This window comes from Myotis daubentonii, chromosome 13 (genome assembly GCF_963259705.1).
Source record: "Myotis daubentonii chromosome 13, mMyoDau2.1, whole genome shotgun sequence".
NCBI classification, from domain to species: domain Eukaryota; kingdom Metazoa; phylum Chordata; class Mammalia; order Chiroptera; family Vespertilionidae; genus Myotis; species Myotis daubentonii.
The window spans coordinates 52132084-52158534 of record NC_081852.1 but is presented as its reverse complement, the minus strand read 5'-3'; the positions used below and the strand labels follow the sequence as shown (position 1 = coordinate 52158534).

The 26451-nt window shown below is 38.8% G+C and overlaps 1 protein-coding gene and 1 long non-coding RNA gene across 2 annotated transcripts in view; one reads left to right on the top strand and one right to left on the bottom strand.

Annotated features, from left to right (window-relative positions):
* The window catches only part of LOC132214323 (uncharacterized), a 33397-nt gene extending 24411 nt beyond the window's left edge, over window positions 1–8986 (bottom strand). Inside the window, exons 1-2 of the long non-coding RNA XR_009448260.1 lie at window positions 8838–8986; window positions 227–367 (exon numbers count right to left, since the gene is read on the bottom strand). This is a non-coding gene — a long non-coding RNA (uncharacterized LOC132214323). The remainder of the gene's footprint in view (window positions 1–226; window positions 368–8837) is intronic.
* A 57-nt stretch (window positions 8987–9043) lies between these two features.
* Window positions 9044–19781, top strand: SMNDC1 (survival motor neuron domain containing 1). The gene is made up of 6 exons (XM_059661355.1): window positions 9044–9192; window positions 10629–10748; window positions 15670–15812; window positions 16421–16582; window positions 17947–18100; window positions 18548–19781. Exons 2-6 carry the CDS (start codon window positions 10629–10631, stop codon window positions 18683–18685), a joined length of 717 nt encoding a protein of 238 aa, XP_059517338.1. The 5' UTR covers window positions 9044–9192; the 3' UTR covers window positions 18686–19781.
* Window positions 19782–26451: the final 6670 nt, after the last annotated feature.

The following is a 26451-nucleotide window of genomic DNA, read 5'->3' as shown; positions in this document are numbered from 1 at the left end:
GTGCGTGTGCTGGAGGGGGGAATTATCAAAGGAAGTTGTTGCCAAGTGACCTTTCTTTCCCTGTAAAGTAAAAGGAGAAGTCAGCTCTCAAGAGATAGCTTCCTCCTTTAGCGAACATGTGTTGAGTCTACAATGAACACCTAGATCTGGGAGTTGGCCTGCGTAGGATGGGCAGAGACGGGATGAGATGGAATTTCATACACAGAAATCCCTTAATAGAGCTTACCATTAGAGGACTAATATGGGCCAGTCTCACAGCTAGCGAGAGGCAGAATCCTCACTAGAACTACGGATCCCAGGTCCAGCGTGCTGTTCCACTGGTAGTCAAGCATGTTGACATGTCTTCCTTTGATCGTAAGATAGAGATCTGCGAGCAATGCAGAATAAAAACAGTAAGACGAGACAGAATGTCAATTACAACCAAAAAAGCCCATGGCCATTTAATATAGGCTCACAAACTGTTAGAAGCAGATATTATAGTCACATTAATTTGTTTGTCTTGTGAGACAGGGAAATATCCTCTTTTATTTTTTTTTTTCAGATGAGACAGAAAAAGTAACATGACTACCCTAGCCACTTTACAAGTCATAGCAAAGAGTGTAAATGAACATGGGCTTTGTGTGCAATACTCTTCATAAACCACATGACAAATGGTCACATAGATCTATAAATTGTAGCCACTTTCTTGTCTCAGTTGCTTTTTATTCTTCCATTGACTGTTGGGTTGACTGGTTCTACTTCACTCTGCCCGTGGAGAAAGCATCAAATTAGGTAGCTAATCAGAAACAAACTAACAAACAAACCAACCAAAAACCCAGAGATACACTGATTAAATTGCTCATAATCAAGCTATTACAATCCTGTTTTTTTTCTGTACATATATCCTTACCAGCAAACACACAGGTCAACTGCCTGGAAAGAGAGGCACTGTTAATTAGGATCAATCAAAAGTTCTCCCCACCAAGAAAATGCTTCAAAACATGAACGCCTTGCATCTCACTACAGTAAGAACCTACGAAGAAACTGGTATCATGTGCCCATGTGTCAGAGAAATATAACTAAGTACAAGAAATCTTTAGAATATTCTCCAAAGTCAAATACAATGTTCACTGCTATCAAAAGTTGGCTTCTCCCATGTTTTCAATTCTACTAGTGCCAGGCACACCTTGCCAAGTGTTGAAGATGCAACGAAGAACAAGAGGTCATCCCAGCCCTGTGGATATAATGCCTAGAGGAACTCTGTTCTAAACCCCAATAGTCCAGGGTGCTCTTACTAGATGTGAAAATACTGAAGGAGAGAGAAGCAAGGTGTTTCGCCTGTGAATGCTGGTGAGCAGTATCAATGTTTAATTGGAACTGGGCTGCCGTTAAAGATATTCTTTCAGACAGGGAAGTGGGAAAAAGAATGAGAGGCCAACCAGTAAGGCGAGAAAGAGCAGGGCAGGTTTGTACACGGAGTATGTATGTGCTCAGCGCTCAGGCCGAAAAGCAGACTGTGGCCATACCATTAATGGCCTTATATGGTGAGGTAACAAGTTGAGATTTTTAACAGGTAGGAGTAGTAGGCATATTTCGTGTTTCCAGAAGATCAATTTGGCAGCCACATGTAGAAGATGCATCTCTGAGAAGGAATCCCATTCTTAGTCTATTGCATCAAGCAGGTGAGAATTGATGACAGCCAGTCTGCAGCAAGGGGAAGAGGGAATACATCCATCCAGAAGACTCTGAGGTGGTGGAGTTAGTCAAATGTCTACAATATAAGGGGGAAAGTGATTCCTGAAGCTGAAACGGGCAGAAAGTGCCTCAGAGTCACAGAATACAAAAGGCAACAAAGTCAGGCAAAAATATAAATTTTAAAACCTCTAATAGTCGATTATGCATTTTCTTCCTGCAATTAGGCTATTTTCAGAAAATATGATTTATTTCTCTTTAAAAATACATAAAATGCACTCTAATGGCTTTTGATGTGTTGGAATAAATAATCACCAAATTGTGCCAAAAATTTTTGGAGCATTCTTCAACAGAGGAAATGCTTAGTCTTTGTACCTGAGATGCTCATGCCTCAGCGAGCTCTACACCATAAAAAATATATATATCAGAAATCAATTTGAAACAAACATGATATCATCTGCAGGAAGTGCAGAGGTATTTTTCCATTAGCTTTTAATGCGAGGAAAACAAGATTGAGAAGGTGACATTGTTTCAGAGTTTCTAATATGGGTAGCTTCTGCAAGACAGGCAGCATCAGAGATGCCAAAAATAGGGGATGCTGTGGTACCCTGCCCAGATTCCCCGCTGCGGACGGAGGTTCTCATTCTCCTAGACATAGGGAGTGTTGGTGGCTGGCAGTGTTCAACTAAATTGCTCTTAGCCCCTTCACAAGGGCAGCCTGCATCTATTGGCTGATCATTTGGGGCTGGGTATGAAGCCCTGGCTCCCTTAACTTAAGGGGGTGGGGGAGGGGAGCATGTCAGAAGGGCCACCCAGCTCCATAGCTCCTACAGGATTGGCTGAGGCCACTTCTGCATATGCATCGAAGCAGCTTCTCCCTCTGTCCAGTGCTGTTCTGTCACCTCTCACTGGTGATGTTCCCAAGGGCATTACCCAACAAACCTCGTGCACAGAAATCTCAGAGTACTTTTCCTTGGAACCCCAACCTATGACATGTAGCAGGCCCACAAACAGTCTCTCATGAGCACTAGTTAGAGAGAATGAGGCTGTTGCTATAAAAACCCATATTAAAGGTAGTGGGGCCTTGAACACAATGAGCCACACTTCACACAAGCGATCTAAAGGACTATGGATAAAAGAATCAGAGCAAGGACAAACAACAACAACAAAACTGAGGATGTTAAAGGCAAGAATAGGAGTTGAGTACAGGTGACTATCAGTTCTTCATTTCTTGGATACTATAAACCATTGTTTTTTGGCTGTTTGTTTTCCCCTGTCTACTGCTCCACAAAGTTGCATGGCAATGTTCCTCCACTCAAGCTCCATCTCTGAGGGGGGGTGGGGGTGGGGGTGGCGTTTGGAATCAGACATCAAAAGATGCCTGTGTCCCCACTGCCACCTAATGGGTTCTTTGGGCATTAAGGTCTCCAGTCTGTAATTGTTTTTTTGTTTTCAACTGCTGACACTGTAAGCAATAAAACGGCTAAATGTGACTATATCAAACTGTGGGCCAACAGTCTTAATGGGGCAAAACTCTGGGTCTCATTTTGGTTTCTCTTTACATTTAGGAACATATATCCCCTACCACCTGTTGTTTGATGTAAGTATCCTTTAAAAAAAAAAAGAAAAAAAAAGAGTGTTCTATTATTTACTGTACAATAAGGGTGATGTGAAATGTTCTAGGCTTTTTCTGCAATAAACTTTCTAGGATAAATAAACCGGTGACATAAACATCTGGAAACATCCAGATACAGAAGGTACTTTTAGGGGCTGTGATGTGGATGAATCCAATTAACTCCAGGTTTAAAAGACCATCTTAAGCCCGGCTGGTGTGGCTCAGTGGTTGAGCATTGACCTATGAACCAGAAGGTCATGGTTCAATTCCCAGTTAGGGCACATGCCCGGGGTTGCAGGCTCAATCCCCAGTGTGGGGTGTGTAGGAGGCAGCAGATCAATGACTCTCTTTCATCATTGATATTTCTATCTCTCTCTCCCTTCCTCTCTGAGATCAATAAAAATATTTTTTAAAAATAAAAGATCATCTTAAGACTACCGCTGGAGGCTATTATATGAGAAAGCCAAACAGGGCCAAAAAAAAAAAAAAAATGAAAAAAGCTCTGGTTACCACATCAGAAGGCAAGGCCCACTGGAGTGTCTCCTGTATGTGGGGAAGTCAAAGTAATTCTTTCTCATGCTTTCCTTCCTGGCCTTCAAAGAGATCCTGTGACTGCTTCGGCCTCCACTGCCCACATCTTCCTGCTAAGCCGTGACCCATCTGGCTTCTTACAGCCTTTTGTTTCTGACAACCACACATAGGCTTTTCTAATCTTCCATACTACTTCTGAGTTGTTAAGCTACAGCTAGCTCCTAGTTCCCCTTAACCATCTGCTGTTTTACCCCATCATTCTCCAAACATACAACGGCTCTCAAAACTATTCTAGCTAGTCTATGAACACTTCTCCACCTTTTTCTTTTGAAAAAAATTTGAAACATACAGAAAAGTGGAAAGACTAGTACAATGAACACATATATGCTTCCACGATGGTTGTTAACATTTTGCCACGTTTTATTTTCTCCATACAAATATATATTCATACACACGTGAATTTTGTACAACTTCATATAATTTTTTGGCTGAACCACCTGAAGGTATGTTACAGGTGTTATAGTACTTCATCCCTAAATACCTAAATAGGACATTGTAAGTAACCTATGTAAATTTCACAGCTAATAAAATTAATAATTCAATATCATCTAATATCTAGTTCATATTCAAATTTCCTAAAGTGTCCTCAAAGTTTCTTTTATAGCTTTGTTTTTCCAAGATGAGACTCACCAAACTTTACCCATTGCACTTCACTGGTATGTCTTTTGTCTCAATCTAGAACAGTCTTCCACTATTACTAATAATATTGACTTGAAGAATTTAGGTCAATTTTCTTATGGAATGTCCCACATTCTGGACCTGCCCGAGTTTTCCCTAGGGTTATTTTACTTGTTCCTCTACCCCTGTAAACTGGAAGTTGGGTCAAAAGGCTTGATGGTATTCAGGTTAAGTATTTTGGGCAAGGCTTCTTCATAAGTGAAGTTGTTATGTAACGTTGCATCAAATCAAGAGGCATTTAAAGTCAGGTTGTTCCACCATTAGTGGTGGTAAGTATGATCGCTAGGTTAAGCTGGTGGCTTGAATTTCTTTATTATATGGTGTATAGTCCCCTTTGTCATTACTAAGTACTCTGTGGGGTGATACTGACGCTGTGTAAACATATTCCTTTTTCCTATCTCCTTTTACAAGACGGGTTTTAGTTTCTGTGGCTAACCTATGCCTAAATCACTGGGGACTGCACATGGTGATTTTTCCAATTCTATCGTTCCACTGACATTTATTGCCTGGCACGCCTCTAGAAAGAAAAAAAAGGCCCCCCCCACCTTTGATTTTGATTATCACTTTGAACTTATGGATTCTAAAAATAAACTCAATGCTTTGATAATATATGGCATTCGTTATGCTTTTAAGACTCATTGATTCACATCTGGCTAATGGAGTCCCTTCAAGCTGGTCGGTGAAATTTTGGCCTGATCCTATTAGTTTTGGGGCCCTTCCTGGCTTTCTGGCAAGATGTTCCAGGCTCACTTTTGTACTTTCTGGGCCTGAGACCTGAAATCAACCACTTCTTGGAGAAATGCTGGTTCTTGTGTGGGCAATGGTACCTAGACATCAAGATATCTGGGCGCTCTCCACTGGGTAACATTACATCATATGTCATTAGAGGGCTTCCCCCAAAAACTCTTTTCTATTTTTCTTTCCTCCTAAGAGTTTTGACTAGCATACATATATTATATACTTTATCTATACTAGACATGAAAGTTTCAAAATTACATTATCAATAGTACTATTGGCAATACATCTGTGATGTGTTTGTTTTTGTTCTTTTTGCCCTCAGAATATGCCCCACAAAGAATGTATGTAAAAGTACTGCTAAACACCATCCTCATATAGGGTCTAAAGAACCGTGAATGACCCTGCCATTTCTGATCCCTGTAAAGCCTCTGATCATAGTCTTCTCCGAGCTGGAAGAATCCTTGCTGTCTGTTTCCAGTGGCAGTTTTCTGTTCGTTAGTGCTACACCTAAAACAGAATAGCTGGGGATGCACATCCTGAGACTGGCAAGGCAATGCAGACTTGTGTGAACAAAGCAGGGATGCTCTGACTGATGGGCACCTGCATTGGTCAGCACTCATTTAAGGTTGTTTTTCCATCAACCTCAAGTGAATGATGCCCTATAAGTCATCCAAGGATATGTTTTCAAGGCACTGTACCCCCAAATACTCAGTAAGCACAAAAAGCCAGTAGCTTGCCCTGCAGCAAACCCCCATCCAAACATTCAAAATACCTATTATGACTGAGGGCAAAGAGCATAAGCAATGATGACTGTGTACACATCTCTAATTCATCTCCCCAGGCATTTGTTGAGGGAACAAAAAAAATGTGGGCAAACCTGGGGCTACACTTAGTCGGAAGGAATACAACATGGACCAGCAGTCGCCAACCTTTCGGACCTCACAGACCATTAGTGGTCCACAGGCCACCAGTTGGCGACCACTGCTCCAAAAGTTTTCTTAAACCAGTGGTCGCCAACCTTTCGGACCTCATGGACCACCAGTTGGCGACCGCTGACGTGGACTATATTAGTTTATTGTGCCCTGCAGTGGACTGGCACATTTCCAAAGGCAACTGCTATAGTTTAATTTTAGCAGTTTAAGTGTTTTCTTTGAAAGATAGGTAAAAGTGAAATAGTATATTCTAATGACAACTTTGGAGTCTTTATTTTTTATTTACTACTGACTTTCACTAAAATAAATACTAGGTTTAAAGAACTAGAGATTTTAGATTGCTCTTTTTGAAGAATAAACATGACTAAATTTGAATGAGAATTTTTAAAAATATACTTGTATTGCTTTCAGAGAGGGAGAGGGAGACAGAAATATAAACATAAATTATGAAAAAGAATCATTGATCAGCTGTCTCCTGCACACCCCACACTGGGGATTGAGCCTGCAACCCGGGCATGTGCCCTGGTCAGGAATCAAACTGCTTCGATCCTGTACCCTGACCGGAATCAAACCCTGACCTCCTGGTTCATAAGTCGACACTCAACCACTGAGCCACGCTGGCCAGGTTGAAAGAGAATGTTTTAAAAATCAGACACTGAAAGTAGATTTTGATACTTCAAAGGAAGTGGGAAGACAGAACACCTATTTGAAGTGATACTCTTAAATCAGTTTATATTTGCTCCAGTTTTGTCTTTAATAGCACATAGAATCATGTCTTTAATAGCACATAGAATCATTGTGAAAATTAAATGAATACATGTAAAAATGGCACCGTGTATACAACTGTTACCATTTCTTTGTGAGGAACTAAACTTTAAGATAGCTTCCTCCCACCCCCAATATAACCTATGTTGCACAGAGGGAGAGACTAAAAGCAATCCTGAAAACAAAAACTATCCAGATGAGAAATAAATCTATACTGGAGCTTATAATATTTTCCTATTTTCTCATCTAGAAGATTTGTGAAGAGTTGTTACTTGAGAGATTTTTACACAACTGCAAAGTTTATTTTATATGCAAGGAGGAGCCTTCTGGCATTAATTTTAATACACAATTAGAATACGAGCAGTTGTCAAAAACTACACTGTATTTTAAACAAACTTCTACTATATATTAAGGAAAAGTTCATCCTTTCTGGTTTGTCTTCCTCGTTAAAGCTAGCTGCATGCTGCTGCCCCCTGCAGCATGTCCAGTTCCTGCAAACTGCCATCTCTGTAGATTATGACTCAATGAGGGATATGTGTGTGTATGCAGAGAAGAAAAGGGAAGATCCCTTCAAAACAAACAACCAAACCCCCAAGAAGACGCTAAGGCAAAGATGCCACAGACCAAGAGTTAGCCCACCTGGGAAGAGGGCCTTAAGGTTCTAGCAACAGACCCCAACCTCCCAGAGAAAGTTCTTTCCTGGCCTTTTTGTGCCACGGGTCTTTACCTTTTTTGTTTTTTTATAGGTGGTCTAACTGGAAAAAAGTTACATATGTATAGAAAAAAGGGTAAAGAGTAAAAGGGGTAATCAGTGAAAACATCTGGCTTTCACTCCAATCTCCTGCAACCATTCAGAAGTAACATGGTGTATACTATTAGAAACACAACCGCTTCATACACATTCCCTTTTTTGTCGGTAACCCTCACCTGAGGATATTTTCCATCGTTAACCCTCACTCGAGAATCTTTTGCTATTAATTTTTGGAGAGTGGAAGGGAGGGGAGAGACACAGAGAGAAACATCGATGAGAGAGAGAGACACTGATTTGTTGCCTCCCCCTCGCCCCGGACAGGCCAGGGACCGAGCCTGACACCAGGGCACACGCGCCTTCGATGGGTATGGAACCCGCGACCCTTCAGTCCGCAGACTGATGCTCTATCCATTGAGCCAAACTGGCTAGGGCCACATTTCTTTTTAAAACAAAAACAAAAACGCACCAAAAAACATTTTTATTGATTTCAGAGAGGAAGGGAGAGGGAGGGAGAGAGAGAAATATCAATGAGAGAGAATCATTGATTAGCTGCCTCCTGCACTCCCCACACTAGGGATCAAGCCCAAAGCCCGGCAGGTGCCCTGACCCTCCTGGTTCACAGGTCGACACTCAACTAAGGAGCCAGGCGGGCGGGAGAGGCCACATTCCTTTTTAAACATAAATCAAGGCGGTCACACCACCGTTTACCACTCAAGACTCGAACTTGGAGACTGTTCTCTACCAAGCCAGATAGAACCCATATTACGAATTTAAAACACATCTGTTCTAACAAAATAGGTTTAAAATAAATACATCTCGAATAGGTTCGGCCACAAGTTAGTTTTTTGTTGTGACGACTTAGGTTTTCATGATTATAAAAGGCGGTGGTTCTCAAACTTGAGCGGACGACGACACTTGGAGAACCAACGGCTAGTGCGATCGCTGCATTAAACCCCGTTACTCCCATCCCCCAGCGCTGCTCGCCGCAGGCGGTACGCGCCATGAATGCCCAGGGAACCTCAAGCAGGACGCCGACACCCAGTCCCAAAAGAAGCCCACGACGCCCCGACGCCCAGCCGGAACTGGAAGGACGAACCTGCACTCGGCGCCAGGCGCCGTCCAGCGACGCAATTTCCGTCCCATTAAACCCCGCCCACTCTGCGTCCCTAACGCAAGTAAGGGCTGGCGGCCTATTGGGCGTTGCGAGTCACGTGACCCGAGCGGCGTCTCGCGATGGCTTTTAACTCTCGCGAAATTTCATCCGCCTCTGTCTTTCCTCCTCCCAGTGCCGGGCTTCCCTCCCCTCCCCCTTACCGCCGACCGAGTTCTTTTCAGAGTCGCCGCCTTGGTGTCGCCGGGGAGATTTTTCTTGCGGCTACTGTTGCCGCAACCACCCCTGGGCTCGTTGGCCCCGACCCCTTCCCGCCGCCCCGACCCCAACCCCACACAAGGTAACAAACCCGGTGAGGGAAGGAGTGAGGCCTCGCCGGGCCGCGGCCTCTCCCGAGTGGAAGGGAGGCCCGAGGCCGAGGAGCCGGCGGCGCCGGAGAGGCCTGGCCGCCGGCCACAGTGTCGGGAGCCCCGGTCTCCTCTCCCACCCAGCGTTGGGCCCTGAGCGGCGCCGGCGGGGTCGGGGCCTCCGGGCCGCGGCGGCGAACGTGGCTAAGCCGGGATACCCGTCGGGTGGGGCTGGGACGCGGGAGGCTTCTGAAGGGCGACCGGGGCCGTTTCCGGCGGAGCCTGTTGGGGGTGTGGGGTCCCGGCCCCGCGGGCGTCCGCTCGGCGTCCCTGGAAGCTGATGTTTGAATTACTTGGAGGTCTGAGATGATCGGCCGCGTTGTGGCGGGCTTTGGGGTGGCGGGTGGATGGGAGGCGAGCAGCCCGGCCTGCCCTCACGCCTTGGAGCCCTTCCAGATCCCAGCCTGTCGTTGACGGGAGCTGAGACCGAGGGCCCCGAGCCCCGGGCGTGCGTGCGCTCGTACACCGGGAGCGGATGCGCTGGCCCCTTACTTCCAGGAGGAGGAGGAGGACTTGCGGGAAGGCTCGGTCCGGAATGCCCAGACGGGAGTGTGTGCTGTTGCTTGCGCGGAAGGAAACAAGCCGGCATTATTGACGTGACTGGGCGGAAGACCTCAGCTCGGAGAAGAGCTTTTAGACACACATTAATAGAGTAGCTCATGTAAAGAGAGTTATTTGTGTAGTTAATCCAAAAGCCATTCACATTTGGCTTTGGAAGTATTCTTTAGTGTTTGTAGTAAATATATTTTTAGAAGTCTTCACTCCAACAGATTAATGTCTTTTGAGGGGGGAGGCCGGTGACGATCTAATAACCCTTTTAAATGAACCGACCGCAGTGCTTTCCTTATTACAGGAATTTAAAGAAAATTAGAATTTCTCGAGTTTCCACATCAGCTTTTCTCTGAAACTAAGAGTAGAGGTGATGGTGATAAACTAAGCTGCAATGAATTGCAGTGAGTTGGGAGCGGCATTGGCAAGGTTAATTCAGGCAGACAGGGAATTTTGTTTTAAATGTTTGTGGGCTTTTTTGTTGTTAATCCTCACCCTAGGATATTTTTCTTTTCTTTTCTTTTCTTTTCTTTTCTTTTGGTTAATCTTTACCCGTGGATATTTTTCTATTGATTTTTTTTTTTTCAGCGATAGAGTGGAAGGAAAGGGGAGACAGAGAGAAACAACGATGTGAGAGAGACACATCCATTGGTTGCCTCCCCCAGGTGCTGGGGATCAGGGCCTGCAGCCTTGACCGCCATCGAACCCGGAACCCGTCAGTCTGTGGACGGAGGCGCTACCCACTGAGCAGAACTGGCTAGGGCAATGTTTGTGTGTTTTTGTTGTTCAGTTTTCATGGCCTTGCCCTTTTCCCCTCCAGATGTCAGAGGATCTAGCAAAACAGCTGGCAAGCTACAAAGCTCAGCTCCAGCAAGTTGAAGCTGCCCTGTCTGGAAATGGAGAAAATGAAGATTTGCTAAAATTAAAAAAAGATTTACAAGTAAGTATGAGGGGACACTTAACTGCTACATTATTCAAAAAGAGTAGTTCTGTCTTTTTCAAATGATTTCTTGCTTAGAACTATAGGTGTCCAAGGCACCCCTTGGAGGTGGCGTTTACCCTTTCCCTTTGTGTATGTTCGCATAGGCATCCGTGGCTGTAAAAGTAGGGTTGTTTCCTCAGTTTGCAAACATCAAAACGAGTGAAGCATTGTCCTTTGATATGTAAACCTTGTGTGTTCATTTAATAATAATAAGTTGATTTTAGGAGTCTCAGATTTACTAGAGAAGAGAGATATATAACTTTACAGTGGAAAGTACTTTTACATTTAAAGACCTGGCAAAGGAAGTTTAGTTCAAAAAGTAACTAAAATTAAAGGAGAAAGATAAAACCTGATTAAAATACTTGTTAATGCCACAAGTCCTTGAAAATGAGAGTGTGTGTGTGTGTATCAAAGCTAGCAGGTAACACTTTGTATTGAAAGCACATTATAAAAACATAAAAGATACTTGTTTTCTGCATAAATGTTACTTCATGTTTGAACTTAAAGGGTAGGTTTTTCAGTGTAGTTGTTGACACTTGTTGAAGTTAAATTGATCTATGTGAAAGGGATCCTAACTTGTCTTGTTTGTCATGGGAGAGTTCAGTATGTATGAAACCTGCTTTTAAAATCCTGTCCTGGGCAGGGGTTGTCTCAAGACAAATGAAGTCATAATAGTAAATATCTATTATTTCTCAGAACACTAGGTTGATTAATAAAAACTCCACATAAAAGATTTGTAAATATATATGACTTCCATCTTAACAAATTTGAGACTTAAAGTTTTGAACCTCATGTTTTGGAAAGTTTTAAAAGGTGTTTTGATTAGATGCTCTTTCTTTACTGTTTCAGTACAAAACTTGAATCATCTTTGTCTTATCTAAGTAATTCTTTCCCTCTCTTTATCATCTTTTGCCTTTTAAAGTTATTAATATTTTAGGAATATTAGAACTGCAAACAAATGAAACTTATTTGACATGAAGTCCCGATTCAGGATTCTGAAAGAGCTTATGTGGGCATAATTAGGATGTTGACTATTTTCAGGTTTAAATTCTAGATTTAGGATAAACTCTAATGAAGTTGCTGCAATGGTATTTGTTTGTTTGTTTTTAATCTTCACCTGAGGATGTCTTTTTCCATTGATTTCTAGAGAAAGTGGAAGGAGGGGAGGAAAGCGAAGCATCATGTGAGAGAGACGAATTGATTGGTTGCCTCCTGTACACGCTCCTACCGGAGCTGGGGAACCTGCAACCTGGGTATGTGCCCTTGACCGGGAACAGAACCTGAGACACTGCAGTCCCCAGGTTGACTCTAATCACTGAACAAAACTTGCCTGGTATGTTATTTTTTAAAAACACAGAACACGGGACCCTTTTTCAATTTGTAGAAGTCAGGCCAATAGATTTTAGGGTGCTAGTCAATAAGGAAGAAATGTTTGGAGAGCAATCTTTCCCACTCCCAGACCAACTTCTTGCCTCAAGGGAAGATCCTGGCACACCCCATTTTTCACCAATTTAAAAGCAGTCCTTTTTTTTTTTTTTTTTAAGAAATAAAAAAGAAACATTGTGTGCAAGGTTGTATATATTGCCTCCTGGGCAGTGGGAGAAAGGGTCTGTGTGGAACTGATCAAGGGGAATTGGGGGTGAAGGTTGAAACAGCATGATTATGAGGTCTTTTTAATATTTCTAGAATAAATTGCCAGAGCTTGGACAGAATTGCCGTATACTGACATGACCTGTAGTGGAAGTTCGGATAGGCCTTGGAGTAAGAACACAAATGCCCTGGGGCTCATTTATCCGTCTTGTAAAATCACTTCTATAACAGCACTGTACAATAGAACTTCGTGAAATGATGAGAATGTTCTGTATCTGCTGTGCAATACTGGAGTCACTAGGCACATGTGGCTATTGCATGTTTAAAGTATGGCTAAAAATCTGAATCTTTAATTTTAGGTAATGAAATAGCCTGTATGACTACCTTATTGGTTGGCACAGATTTAGAAGCTTAAGTTCTAACAGTTCAGGTAGCCATACAGAATGTTTTTCCTAATTAGACCTTATCACAGTTTCTTTTCCTCTTAGTCTGTCATGAGGGAAAAAAATCATTTTGGTCACTAGATTTAGGTGTGTGTAAACTAAAAACTACTAAAAGGTGGAAGGCATCATTTAAGATTAGATAAAATTCTGGTAAGTGTTTGGATATCTGCTTCTACCTATAATTGTTGTCTCTATTGACTAGTTACAGCTTCTATTTAGCATGGGTTTAAAATTCTTGTTTTTTTTTCTCTGCTTTCTGGGATATACCTCAGGTCATTGATACTTAACACATTAAGCGCCCAGTCAGTCACCGGTGACTGACACTATACTTACCACCTGGAAGACAAAACAGGATGGGCGCTTAACATGTTTAATACTGCCTTTTATGTTTGCTGAAAAGTCTGGTCAAACTGAGTTTGTGGCCTTCTTTGTTTTCTTGTGTTTCTCTTATGGAATGTCTTATTCTGGTTATGAATTTGCCCTTTCACTTACGACAAACACTCTTTCTGCATTTTATCAATGACTTCCATTTTGCCAGTAAGGCTTCCATTTTTATCTCTTTATATACTGTCTTTCCTATAGAATAAAGTTACTCAGCAGGCAGCAAATTGATCTACTGAAGTTTTAGTTGCCTTTCTTTTTTCACTTAAAAAAGTGGGTATAGTAAAATCCAGGCTAGCTAGCTGACTAGCTCCCCAGGCAGTCTATGATAATCACAAAAATAGTCAATTTATTAAGCTGTTTTGCTGAATAAAACTGGTTCTAAAGGAGGCAGGGGTCAAGTCACTTGTCTCATATATTACAGTGGCTCTCTGCATCCCCGAAACGCCTTCCTTCAGTAAGCAGAGTGCTTGAGTGCATCCCCTTTGACCTGCTGATATGTAGATCACAACATCTGATGCTTCCTGGAATTGCCGATTACTGTAACTGCTGCCCATCTGTCAATGAAGGAGCAGTTTCAGAACTCAGACTTGGGGGAGGAAAAGTAATTAATGGTATGTACCTTTAAGAACCCCCTCATACATAAAATAGTTTCTCTCATAATTTGGTCAGTATGCACATGTGAAGGAAAAAATTTAGAAGGGTCTTCATAGTTTGTTGGGTGAGGTATGTAAAATATGGCACAGTAAAAGGACAACTAGGGATAAATGCTGTGGATTTTTTAAAAAGTCATTTCAGTGCAGGGCTCTGAAAATTATAACTTTTTAGGACCCCTTTCTTTGGTGAAAATGTATTTTCTTATGAAAATAGGATAGGCATCTATCCTAAGAATAGTAGAGTTCTAAATCTTCAACCTACAAATGCAGAATTCATGTTTGTGCATTAGTAGGTAAATGATCATCCTTAGTTAGATGGAATTATTTAATGATAGGGGTTGTATGGGCTCTTGAGTCAGGCTTAGATTAGATTACATTTCTAGCCCTTAAAGTGGTTTATTAAAAACAGGACTGATAATTTACTCTCCTTTGTATAGTACATGATATATTTATTTGGAAGGTCTTTGCTTTATTTGCTTTATATTCAAAAGTTCATCTAATTAAATGTTATCTGGATGGCTACTTGGCACCTGATAAAACTTCATTAAAGATACTACTCTACTGAATTTAAATATGAGTTTTCTAGATTTTTTATTCACAAACTTTAATTCACAAAACTGATCTTCCTCTAAGAGCTTAACATTCCCCCCATTTTTAGGCTCAAATACTAGTTTTTCAGAAATAGCCAGGAAGATACAGAATCTTAGGTGAGAGGTAATATTTAACTTTCTTGGCTACTGAACCAGAAGTACTATTTATAAAACCTCAATGGGAGCCACAAGAAACTCAGTGCAGAGTTTAACTTGGTAATGTTTATCCCAAAAAACACATGACGTTTTAAGGTATTTTGTATGCAGTAGTAGGGGAACAGTTATGCAGGTTCTTAAGTCAGGTAAGATGATACATAATATGGGTTGTTTTTAGAGTAAAATTATAGCAGATGGGGAACAGATCTATCAATTTGTACTATTCCTTGAGTTATTTAACCAGCCCTCCCAAATACCTTCAAATGAAGCCAATAAGTATAAGCCTGAATTACAAAAAATATTTGCCACACAGAAAGATATTGCTTGCCTGTGTGTGTTAACATTTATTTTTTTTCCTTTTAAATGAAGATGTGCTAATATGTATAACATTAAGGTATTGGGATATTTTCAATCTAACCTGGTAACTTGCTTACCTGGATGAAGTAAGCTTTATAATAAATGAATAGGAAGACTAATGGCTTTTTATATATACCTACAGTATTTTAGTAGAAATATGTATGAGCAGGAACATTTTTATTACTACAGATATAAGGCTGCTTCAAGTGTTTTGGGGTTTGGGGGTATGAGGCATGTTGGCTAGGCATTTAATAGTACTGTATTACCCTGTAAAACAGTAGTCATGAAATACATATATGACATGATATAAGTGATCTTGAATCTAGCTCAGGCCTTCATAATTGACTATTTCTCATCTTTGCAGAGATCTGGTCAGCTAAAATTGACACTTAGAAATAATGCATATGGTATAAGCTCAAGTCTACCCAATTATTTCTACTAGTTTTTGAGATTAAGTTGAAAGGCAACTGTCTGGGTTTAAATCTCAGCTCCACACTGTATAAAATACTGTATCTCAGTTTATGCATGGGGATAATCACAGTACATACACTATAATTTTGTTATGAACTACAAATAACTGTAGAGTATGTAAGTGCTATATGGTGAGAGCTGTTGTCATCAAAAAATGAAAGAACTTGCTTGGTTGAAAATAGGTGACAATGTGAATTATAAAAATAATATTATGGTTTTTGGTTTTCCTTTCTAGGAAGTTATAGAACTAACCAAAGACCTTCTGTCAACTCAACCTTCAGAAACTCTTGCAAGTTCAGACTGTTTTGCTTCTGCTCAGCCCACTCATTCATGGAAAGTAGGGGACAAATGTATGGCAATCTGGAGTGAAGATGGACAGTAAGTGTAGAAAAAACTAACTATAACATGAAATATTAATATACAATGGTAAGATGTTTTTATTCAGTTCAACTACCCTATTTTAATCTTTCTGTATAGCCAATGTGGTTAATAGAGCCAATTTGATTCTTGGGTGGTTACCATTAATACAGTTTAGTTTTTAGTTTTGGATTAAATTTTGGGTCAGAAGAATGGCGAAGATCCCAGAGGAAAGAAAACTGAAAGCAGAGGAAAATGGATATTTTAAAAAATAATCTAAATTCTTTTTTCCTCAAATTGAAAATTGATTGAATGGTTGGCTGTCTTAGATGTCCATGAAGTACATACACTGAAATTATTCCTATAAGAAATATCTTTTTTCAAAGAGATTGACTAAAGCACTGTTAGTAGACATGTAAGAGACTTTCCTGGCAAATACTGATTAGGACTTCCTTTTAGGATACCAGATGGCTAACTCCAACCACTCTTGCATTATCTTTGCCAAAGGGTCATTTGATTACAGAACTTTTATTTTAAACACATGTAATAGTTGAATCACTACAGTGTAAGTCTTGGAGGCTGAGTACTAAACCTTTACTCACCTGCTTACAGCCATGATATCTTTACAGGTGTTATGAAGCGGAGATTGAGGAGATAGATGAAGAAAACGGCACTGCTGCAATCACCTTTGCTGGCTATGGCAATGCTGAAGTGACTCCACTGTTGAACCTGAAGCCTGTAGAAGAAGGAAGGAAGACAAAGGAGGACAGTGGCAGCAAACCCATGTCCAAGTAAGTGTGTTTTTAGCATTTTAAGTGTAATCTTCCCCATTTGGGTATTTGAGGTGGTCTGCAGAATCTGTGCAGGCTAGTTTAGGATAAGAAGGTTATAATACTGCTTACCATTATTTTGAAGATTAACAATAAAAGGTTATTCATTCTCTGTATTTGTATGCCAGGGTAAGGTGAGGACATTTGGGTTTCCACTTAGGCATTTAGTAAGTATTTTTTAAGTGGATACTATGTATACTATCACTCATCCAGATGCTGGGGTTCCACAACAGTGAAGAAAACCACCTTGGGCCTTGTCCTGACTGAGTTCATGAATGAAACATATGGGCACTTTAGGGAACAAAGAGCAGGTACCTAAACTGCACTGAGGCATTCGGGGAAATTACTTTGAGAAAATGACATCTAAACTTGAGAGATCTGAAAAGAAAAGGAGTTAGTCATACTAGAAGGTATGACTTTGAGCAAGTTGCCTATCTTCTGTTTCCTCGTCTGTAAAACAGGGAAATAGTATCTACATTTTTGGATTTGTCAAAGAGTTTTCAAAACTTAAGTTGCTACATAAATATATTTGAATTTAAGAAAATTGTCATCAATTAAAATTACATTTGACTTAAGCAACCCAATAAGAAAATCAGATTATAGAGCATCTCTTATTTTTAATTTTTGACGTCTGTATGAAAAGCCACACTTGGCTTCATAGTGGTGATTATACGATACAAAGGAATCTAGATCTTATTACCTCTTTTTAAAGACCTCTTCCTTCATCCTTTTTTTGGTGAGACCTCAGTGTTAACTAAGCAGAACTTACTATGAGAGCTTTAGGCTCTAATCTTATTTACTGTTTTTGGAAAACCCCAGTTGCTTTTGTGTTAAGAATTGTTAGCTCTGATTTCCCTTTTGTGTTCCTGTGCTCTTCCAATCTAAATGAAATAGGGATTTATGTTCCTCTAATCTCTTCATACACTATTTCCAAATGCAGCATTTTACACTTGCTAACTGTCCACTTAGAAATTGATAGAAGGTTTAGACATCTGTTGACACTCATCTTATTCCTAAAACACAACTGGCAAAAGCTATGTAAACATCAGCTAAAAAGTCATAGTTGAAATATTTTATTTAAATGGGCCATAGATTACTGTTAGGTTTGAAAGTTTCCAAGTATGCGCGATATATTTCAAATAACATTTATTAGTAGCACTCGGTCATTGGCATTGATGTTAGTGCTTTTATTCATGAGGAGAGAAGAGTATGTAAGTTTATTCATTTTCGTTCTTTTTTCTTTTCTTTTTTTGTATTATTAAATATCCTCAGGAAGTCGTGTTTTAAATCTTAAGAGTTGACATTTAGTTGTTATATCCACACAGAAAAGAAATGATTGCCCAGCAGCGTGAATATAAAAAGAAGAAAGCTTTGAAAAAAGCACAGAGAATAAAAGAACTTGAGCAGGAAAGAGAGGACCAGAAAGTGAAATGGCAACAGTTCAACAACAGGGCCTATTCTAAAAACAAAAAAGGCCAGGTTAGTAAATCCTTTCATCATAATTTGTAAATTTGAAAAGCGCAGCTGTCATTAAAATGAAAAAGGAGATATACAGGTTTTTAAAAATAAATGACTGGGTCTTAAATTCAGAATTCTCTTCAATCTTCAGTTTGGCTTATTGAAAGAATCTACATTAGCCACTGTCTCTACAATAGAAATACTATAAATGAGAATTTATATCAGGAATTACAAAAGATCTAGTTTTTTACCTTTCTGTAAACTAAAATTTGAAAAATTATTTGCTGTTTTACCACATACAAGAGAGTGTGTTGTACCACATTTGCTTTGTTAACATGCCTTTATGCTGGACATCATTGGTAGATTTTATTTAAAAGAGCATTCAGGTTCTTCTTCTCCTGAGTATATTTTGTAATTTTTATTGTTTCTAAAACTAATCAAGAACGGTTTCTGTTTCATTTTCCTTAGGTAAAGAGGAGTATTTTTGCTTCACCTGAGAGTGTAACTGGCAAAGTTGGAGTAGGAACTTGTGGAATTGCTGATAAACCTATGACACAGTATCAAGATACCTCTAAGTACAATGTCAGGCATTTGATGCCTCAATAATCAGAAAAACTGTTGGATTTCATCTCTGCAGGGCTTTACATTTACCTTTTTATCCTTATATTTTTCTAAAGGTAAATTATTTGTTAGATGAGTAAGGAAGATACCATTGTTGTCATTGTTTGACTTCAATAGAATGAAACTTGAAGAAATTGCATTTGATAACCGCTATTCATTTAACTTGGTTCATAACTACTACCACAGTTTCCTCAAAGTTTGTTGGGTAACGCAACTTTTCTAGATAGATGCTGCTTACATAAAGCACTTAGTTGAATTGTTGATCTTCCTGATACCAGGCCCCATACATTTTATAACGTCCTAACCTGGAACTTTCAGTACCTTAAAGCTTGCCACGTATTCTGAAAGCAATTCACTGGAATATCAAGGCAAAACACCAAACTTTACAGAGATTTTTTTTTTCTTATCTTCAACTTAAACTTAGCTATTGGCCAATTAAACCTAAAAAATAAGTTAACTTGTAAAAGTCCAATTCTGTTTTCAGGTTTTTCCTTCAATAACTTGTTTCCTAAGCCTGTTAGACCATCTCTAAAATGTATCCAGCTCTTTTATTCTTTTCACTGAGTTTTAGTTTTATGTAAAAAACCATGTTTTAGCACCAGCTACCTTTTCTAATTTTTCCCCCCTCCTGTGTTGGTTTTTCACATAGGGTAGTGGTACCATTTTTTTGGATGTGAAATGTTTATATGAGAAAACAAAAAGCTGATGTATAGCCCTGTATACAGTGTAGATACTATTTTTGTAAAAAAAAAAAAGAAAAGAAAACGGCTAAATTAATGAACAAGAGTACTGAATGTTTCATCATTAAAAATGGACTGGACTGTATTTCTTGTGCATTAATCTGACCATAATCCCCTGTATATTATGTTCATGTAGCTGAGTTTGTAATTTTTGTTTACTAGATCAAGTTGTCAGCATTTGCTGGTATAAGTGAACATCACATTTATCCTGAGTTGAGTTTAAGCCAAATATATGCATAGGAAAGTGTCTTCCTGTTAATGGAAGTCAGTGATTTTCAGGATGTGTTAATTTCAGTTTTTGTATGTTTAACTTTTATTAAATAAAGTGTTTTTAAAATCTCCAGGGTGTGTTATGACAAAGGTAAAATCTTACTAGTAGCTCCCAGCATTGATAATGATTAAGCCTCAATGTACTTGCATACATCATTTCTGCAAAAGAAAATGAGTATGTTAAAGGTTTCAATAAATCCTTACCTACTCCCATTAGACATAAAGAATTAAGATTCCAAAGGGCAAACCAATTTTAAGAGCTTGTGCTCTGGAGTTTATAAATTTTTGCTACCGGGAAAATAAAATTTTTTATTTCATGTATTTTAATTCTTTCGGTAAATTGAAACTTTCAGGAGGATAGTGGTGAGGTAGAATTTTTCATCTTGCCTTTCCACCTCCCAACCCAAGAGATTACTTTTTCCTTTCATTTTTGGCCACTGAGTAGCGCACATATTGTAGAAAAAAAGGTGAAACGTTTTTTACACACAAGGTACAAATTACAGTAGAAAAGGGGCCACATAGCTTGAAAAACTTATAAATATACTAATGCTCTCGTTATTAATTGTAACATACTAATCAACAGTATCCATGAAGGATTGCAGTTGTACCCTTTTAATGAAAAACCACAGGACAGACATTTGGTATAACTGAGTGGCCACACCAAATGGTTTTTGGTGAGATTACCTTGGTATGTTTACCACTCACCTGGTGTTTGTGTAGGCAAGACTTGTGTTGAGATTTGTGCTTTGTCTGATTGACCCTATGGGCCTTCCTTTCTGTACATTAATTTTTCTGGAGGGCTTTGCAGTAGGAGGAGAAAAGAGTAAAGGTGACCATATTCTATAAAATATATTTTTTAAAGTAGGCATATGTAGCATGAGATCAGGAACCCTTGTGTCAAAAGACCTAGATGTGGCTCTGAAAAGTCCGAGGTACCAGGATGATGATAGTGTCTTTGGATTAAACGAAAAGTTAAGACGCCTGGAGCGAGTGTCTTGTGTCATGTTAAAGCCGAGAAGATGCTTAATTGGTAGCATCTCATAATAATACCAATACCTTTTACAAATGATGGTGGTTAAGCTCTCAATATTCTGAAACCAAATATAACACTTGGTCTTATGAAGCTTAATGTAATTTCCCATCAAGAAAGGCTTGACAAGCTCAGTAACTGACCGATCGTGCTGTCAGTCATTTAGGGCTCCCAAATAGCTATGGTTGCATACATCTTTTCAGAACTTGACATTTGATTTTGTTGTTATTGAACAATTGAAGAATTCTTCAAGACCAGTCCTAATGTTCCCAAAATATGTAAACTTTAAAATTGTAGTATTAATCACAGATAACATGCTTTTTAAATTAACATGCAGAAAGACTATATTAGAAGAGCAAGGACTTGAATCAGACTGCAGTTTGAATCCTGGCTTCCTTATTTATTACCTGTGTGTATAACTCCTCTTTGATTCTACAGTTTTCAGCTGTAGAATAATTTGTTTCAATAAATTGTAAGGATGAATGAGTTTGTGTAAAGTGCTTAGTGGAGTATCTGGCATGTGGTAAGCACTATAGAAGTGTTAGCTATTACTGTGCAGAGTGGTAATGGTGAATATCTGATCTTCCTTTTTTTCTTAAATTCTTTATTGTTTAAAGTGTTACATATATCTCCTTTTCCCCCCATTGACCTCTCCCTGACCACCTCCACCCCCCTGATCTTTTTTCCTTAATTTGAACAATAATTCATATCAAAATGTATAATAATGCCCATTGCTTACAATTTGGCCCCTAATTATAAACATGCTACTGAAATGTTATCAAACTTCATAAGAAGTACACCCTAGTAAAGGTTAAAATTGTTATATTAGAATGTCTTAGGCATGTTTCTTGATGGGACGGGGATACAGGTTATAATAAAATCATCCCTAATGCTTGTTTAAAATTAAAGAGGAATTCCTGGACCCTACCTCAGAATCATCTAAGCCAAGATATAGCTGTCACTCCACAGGTGATTCTGATGCACATCTCTGGCTGAGAACCATGTTTTTGGGTAAATACAAGGGTGCACAAAAGTAGGTTTACTATGCCATTGTGACATTCTTTTGAGTTAAAGCTATTGTAACAATCATAACTTGCATGTCTTTTACCATACGAATTTGTCCACCCTGTATAAAAGCAGTTTTTGAAATGAAGGAAAAATTACCTTAATAAGTGGCAGTTTTCTTAGCCCAATTATGAAGACTGGGCATCAAACTAAAATGAAATGCATCCATCTATTGTAATAACTCATTTTAAAAAAAATGCTTGTTTTTCACAAAAGGGTGCCATGTGTATGTTTCCACTACAGTGCAGTTCTAATGCTGAGTGAGCCTGCCTTTAATGTAGCAAAGGAAAACCAAATAACAAAGGAAAAACCATAGTTTTGTAAATTGTGTGTCGGTAGATTATAATTCTTAAAAGAGACAAAACCACTTGCAAATTCAGGCAAAAAATATTTTTAAAGCTTTGATTTGACTTTGCCTTAACTTTGATATTAACTGAAATACAAAATTATTAAAACCAACAAGGTTTATATTTTATTAAAATCTTTAGAGTTCTATAAATACCTGTTGAATTGTATTAAGTATTTGTATTATACTATGAAGCAACCAATTACTATAAATGGTAATTTACAAGTAAATATGAACATTCTTTGTATCTAGGATTTTTGAGTTGCAAGCTAAACACTGAATTTTTACTGCAGTGGAAAGGAAGAGCATAGCAGGCAAAATAACAGGTAATACCGTAGTTTAAACAAACAAAAACTCAAGTAATTGAATCCCCTTACATTGTATTTAACAAGCATATCTGTATAGATATGCTCTTAAGAGGTTCAGAAACCAATATTGACATTCTAAGAATTTGTTTTGGCCTGGCTAAAAATAAATAGCAAAAGAAAACATAAGATGGAAAATATTAGGTTTCTGTGAAGTTCTTTGATTGTCTCCTCTTGCCTTTCAGCTTATGTACATAGAGGTGGTTCTATTATGGCCTTGAGGTAAAGCAGATCTGAGACTAACATGGCTTGTGGTAGTTGACAGCTGAACTAGCTAAAAATGTCAAATTATGGATACTGAAATTATCTTTCCGTTCCCAGAAATAAAAACTGGTAGTTTACTTCCACCAAGCACCTCACCAGTTCATTTTTATGAAACCAGTACAGACTTAGGTTACTGGAATTAAAATTATAATTTGTATCCTCAGTCTTTTTTAAGAGCACAGCTAAAGAAGCCATGGTTATACTCATTATGAGAAAAGGTTTGCTTTCTGTTTGAAGAGCTACCTTTTCAACTTGAGGCCAAAAGTCATGGTTGTGATTTTGCTGGCTCATGATTTCCCTTTCTTGGTGAAACTGATGTGCTTTTGTTTTGTTTTTCCCCCTTTCAAGCCCTGTACTCACTTTAGCAAGATGCAGTGAATTTCTGACCAGAGAAACAATTCAGGCTTGGAGGAAACGCTTGACTTTTAAGTCCTTGGAAAACTAAGATTTTGAATCCTGAGGTCTGCAGCTAGGCTAGTCTTTAATAGATGGTAATTGTCCAAGTGTTCATTGCTCAGAAGTATGCAGGAAGGAGTAAGTATCCCTTTGGTTCCTTTGCCCAGTTTTTCCCTCCAAAAGTATTGTTAGACTTAGTTGATTCTAGCTTTCAGAGTGTTGATGAAGCTAATTGAGAAGAAACTGACTCCTTAAATTTGTATTTTTTATGGCTTTTATGTTTCTACAGTGCTATTCTGTGCTTGGTTTGAAAATCTAAGCTAAATGCCCCAAGTACTGCCCTATTAAGCATTCCTCCATAGCAAAGAGCTTGAGGAAATGGGAAAAATTCCAAAATTTTAGAAAGTTAGCTGGCAGTACTTGAAAAGAGCTTCATTTAAGCCATGTCTCCTAATTTATGATTCTATAGAAGTTAAAACAACCAAGAAATGGCCAGCCAGTACATATATTTTGAACTATACTGATTAATTAAAAGGATCAGATGTATTCCACAAGAAAACTAGTTTTCTGTTAGATCTGGTAAATGGGCCAGGAAGAATTTTTCCCCCCTTGGCAAAGCCAACACTAAATGTTAACTAGGACGTTCAATTATGCAGTAGCGACTATCGGTGTATAGTATTCTCAAGCTCAGGGTAGTCATGCCCGCCCCCCTTTTTTTAGATCCAGATAATTACTAAAACCGATGATCCATCCATCTTGTAAAGGCTTTATTTTTAAAAATTAGTAGGACATAAAAATTGATGTCTTACAAAGTATAACCTGCTATGTAATTTTGTGAAAATGAACTATTTCATTTAATAGAAAGACCTAGTCAGAATAACTAATATTCAAGATTAAGGATGAAGAGATTAGAAGATTGCATTCATCAGAGAAAGTAGAGAAGTTACATACCTTAGTTTCCTTTTGGTGCTACAAACTCCTAGCATGAGGGGGTGGTATAATTTACATATGTCAGTATTAATCCTTACAACCTTTTGTTTGAGAAGGGTATTTACCACAACTTTTTAGAGGAGGAAATAGTCCCTATGAAGAAATTAAGCAACTTGCCCAGGATACTTAGCAAATGCTAGAACTGGTATTTAAAGTTACTAAAATCCTTATTCTTACCACATGATGCTGTTTTTGATAGGGAGTATGGAATTTTTTAGGTGGAAGTTAAAAAAAAGAAAGGGAAAAAGGCAGCTTGTTGCTTTAAGCAGAAGAGAAACTCACCAAAAACTTTTCCCAAGGACTAAACAATTTTCTCATGAGAAATGACCCAGGAAGTAGTGTGGCCTTAGGTTAGTTTTGCCTCAATAATCCTCACTTTTAAAATTCCTTTATAATACTAAAAGCTGTCCTCACCAGAGGAGTTATACCTATTCTAATCAGAAACTAGAGAAACAATGACATCATCACAATCTTCTTTGGTAATATGCACCGAAATAAAAAAATTTACCTGCACCATCACTCAGGCTTTTCCATACAGGGTACCTTCTCAGGTGAGCTTCCAGACTTGGTTTCAATGTGAATTGTATGTGTAGCCAAAGGGATTCCTTAAAAAGTTATTTGGAGAACAGCTATGCATGACATGGCTTTGTGTCCTACCTGAAGCAGTTAAATATCACATAAAATAAACTATCTGCAATTAGGTTATGTGGAATTATCAGTCAAGAAGGCACCTGTTAAATTATAGGAAATGGCAACGATTCAAATTGCCATTAATTCTGGACTACTGAAGTAGTATCAACAAACATTTAGGTGACAGTTGCCTCAAGGTGTAGATGCTCATTTATATATTTTTCCTTCATAGAGAAGGGTGGTACAAAAAGCACTCGGTATTATTCATTCACAATTTTTATTTCTTGCAATTAACTTTTGTATCTTCAAAGTCGATTTGTCTTTTAAAAAAGTAATACTTCTTACTCATCATACAACCCCCCCCCCCCCCCCCCAGTAAAACAAACCCAGGGAGGGAGTAATTTAGGGGGCAGTTGAAATAGGTACTCTAGGTTCGTGACAAAGTCTTCTCAGCCCACCATTCAATACACATACAACAAAATGGCAGCACCTCAAGTTCACCTGAATGAATCGTCCCAAATTCCAGCCCTAGGCAAGTGATGCAAGTGAATGCCATGGGAGTAAAAATGGCAGCTAATCATTGGCTTCCATTTACTTTCCATGGTAGTTAGCAGAGTCTTCAAACTTACTCGGGAAAGTCAAAAGTAAGCAACATAAGAGCAACATTTTGACCCAGCCAAGAGGAATTTAAAATGAAATCAGAAATAATTTACCTGGGCCATAGAAATGAAATTATATTTTTCCTTGAGTCCCCAGCACCTGAAGTAGCAAGTTCTAATAATGGACTTCTAAAGGCATGCAGTTTTTCACACATGTACTTGAAAGAATTTCTTCCACTCAAACAGCACAATCAAGGATAAAATATTTTTGAGGCACAGGAAGAGCACAAGAACAAGTAGTATATGCTGAGGCCTTGTGTATGACCAAGATGGTACACTTCATACATAGAAGCAGTGAAAGCTGTTAAAGTGCTACTTACAAAGGATAGTCTAATTATTACACACACAACTCAACTGCACTGCTAAATATGGTTGTCTTTATTTTCTTTTTCCTTGCCCAGCCCTATCTAAACAAAATAAAACTACAGGACTGAAATTAACAACCCATTAAAATCAGCAATAAGTTATGAAAATCATAAAGCTTTTTTAAAAGTAATTATGGGTAGTTAAATTATTTAAAGTATACAAAGTTCAAAGAGCCTTTAAAGTCAAAGGGGTAAGGAGGTCTCCAAGAAGGTTTCCTGGGGTAAGGGAGAGGCGAGGCCAGGGAGAAAACTTGGGAATTTGAAGGACAAAGGGAACACACGACATCAAAGTGCAGGCTAGGAATTTCACTTAAAATAACATTTCTGAAAATATTGATAAGAGCAACAATAGCACCTGCACAGTGGGACTGTGAGGAAGGAGAGTCTGCCTGTAGGAAAACGGAAGCAAATCTTTACATTAAAATGAGACAAGTCCAGAACTTAACTATGTTAACTAGGATAGTGTGTCTACTATAGATATCAGATGGATAAAAGCTGGTAATGATTCTAAAAGAAGACAAAAACAGCATTGACCTTTTCCTACCTAGCTCAGACCTCATTCACTTTGTGCACTATAAAGAGTGAGGCGTTTTATCATTATCAAATGCTGCATCAAAATAGATGATTTCCC

Coding starts and splice junctions, on each gene's coding strand:
- SMNDC1 (XM_059661355.1), top strand. CDS start 10,629: ATGTCAGAGGATCTAGCAAAACAGCTGGCAAGCTACAAAGCTCAGCTC. Junction 10,749..15,669: donor AATTAAAAAAAGATTTACAA/GTAAGTATGAGG, acceptor TTTCCTTTCTAG/GAAGTTATAGAACTAACCAA. Junction 18,101..18,547: donor CTAAAAACAAAAAAGGCCAG/GTTAGTAAATCC, acceptor CATTTTCCTTAG/GTAAAGAGGAGTATTTTTGC.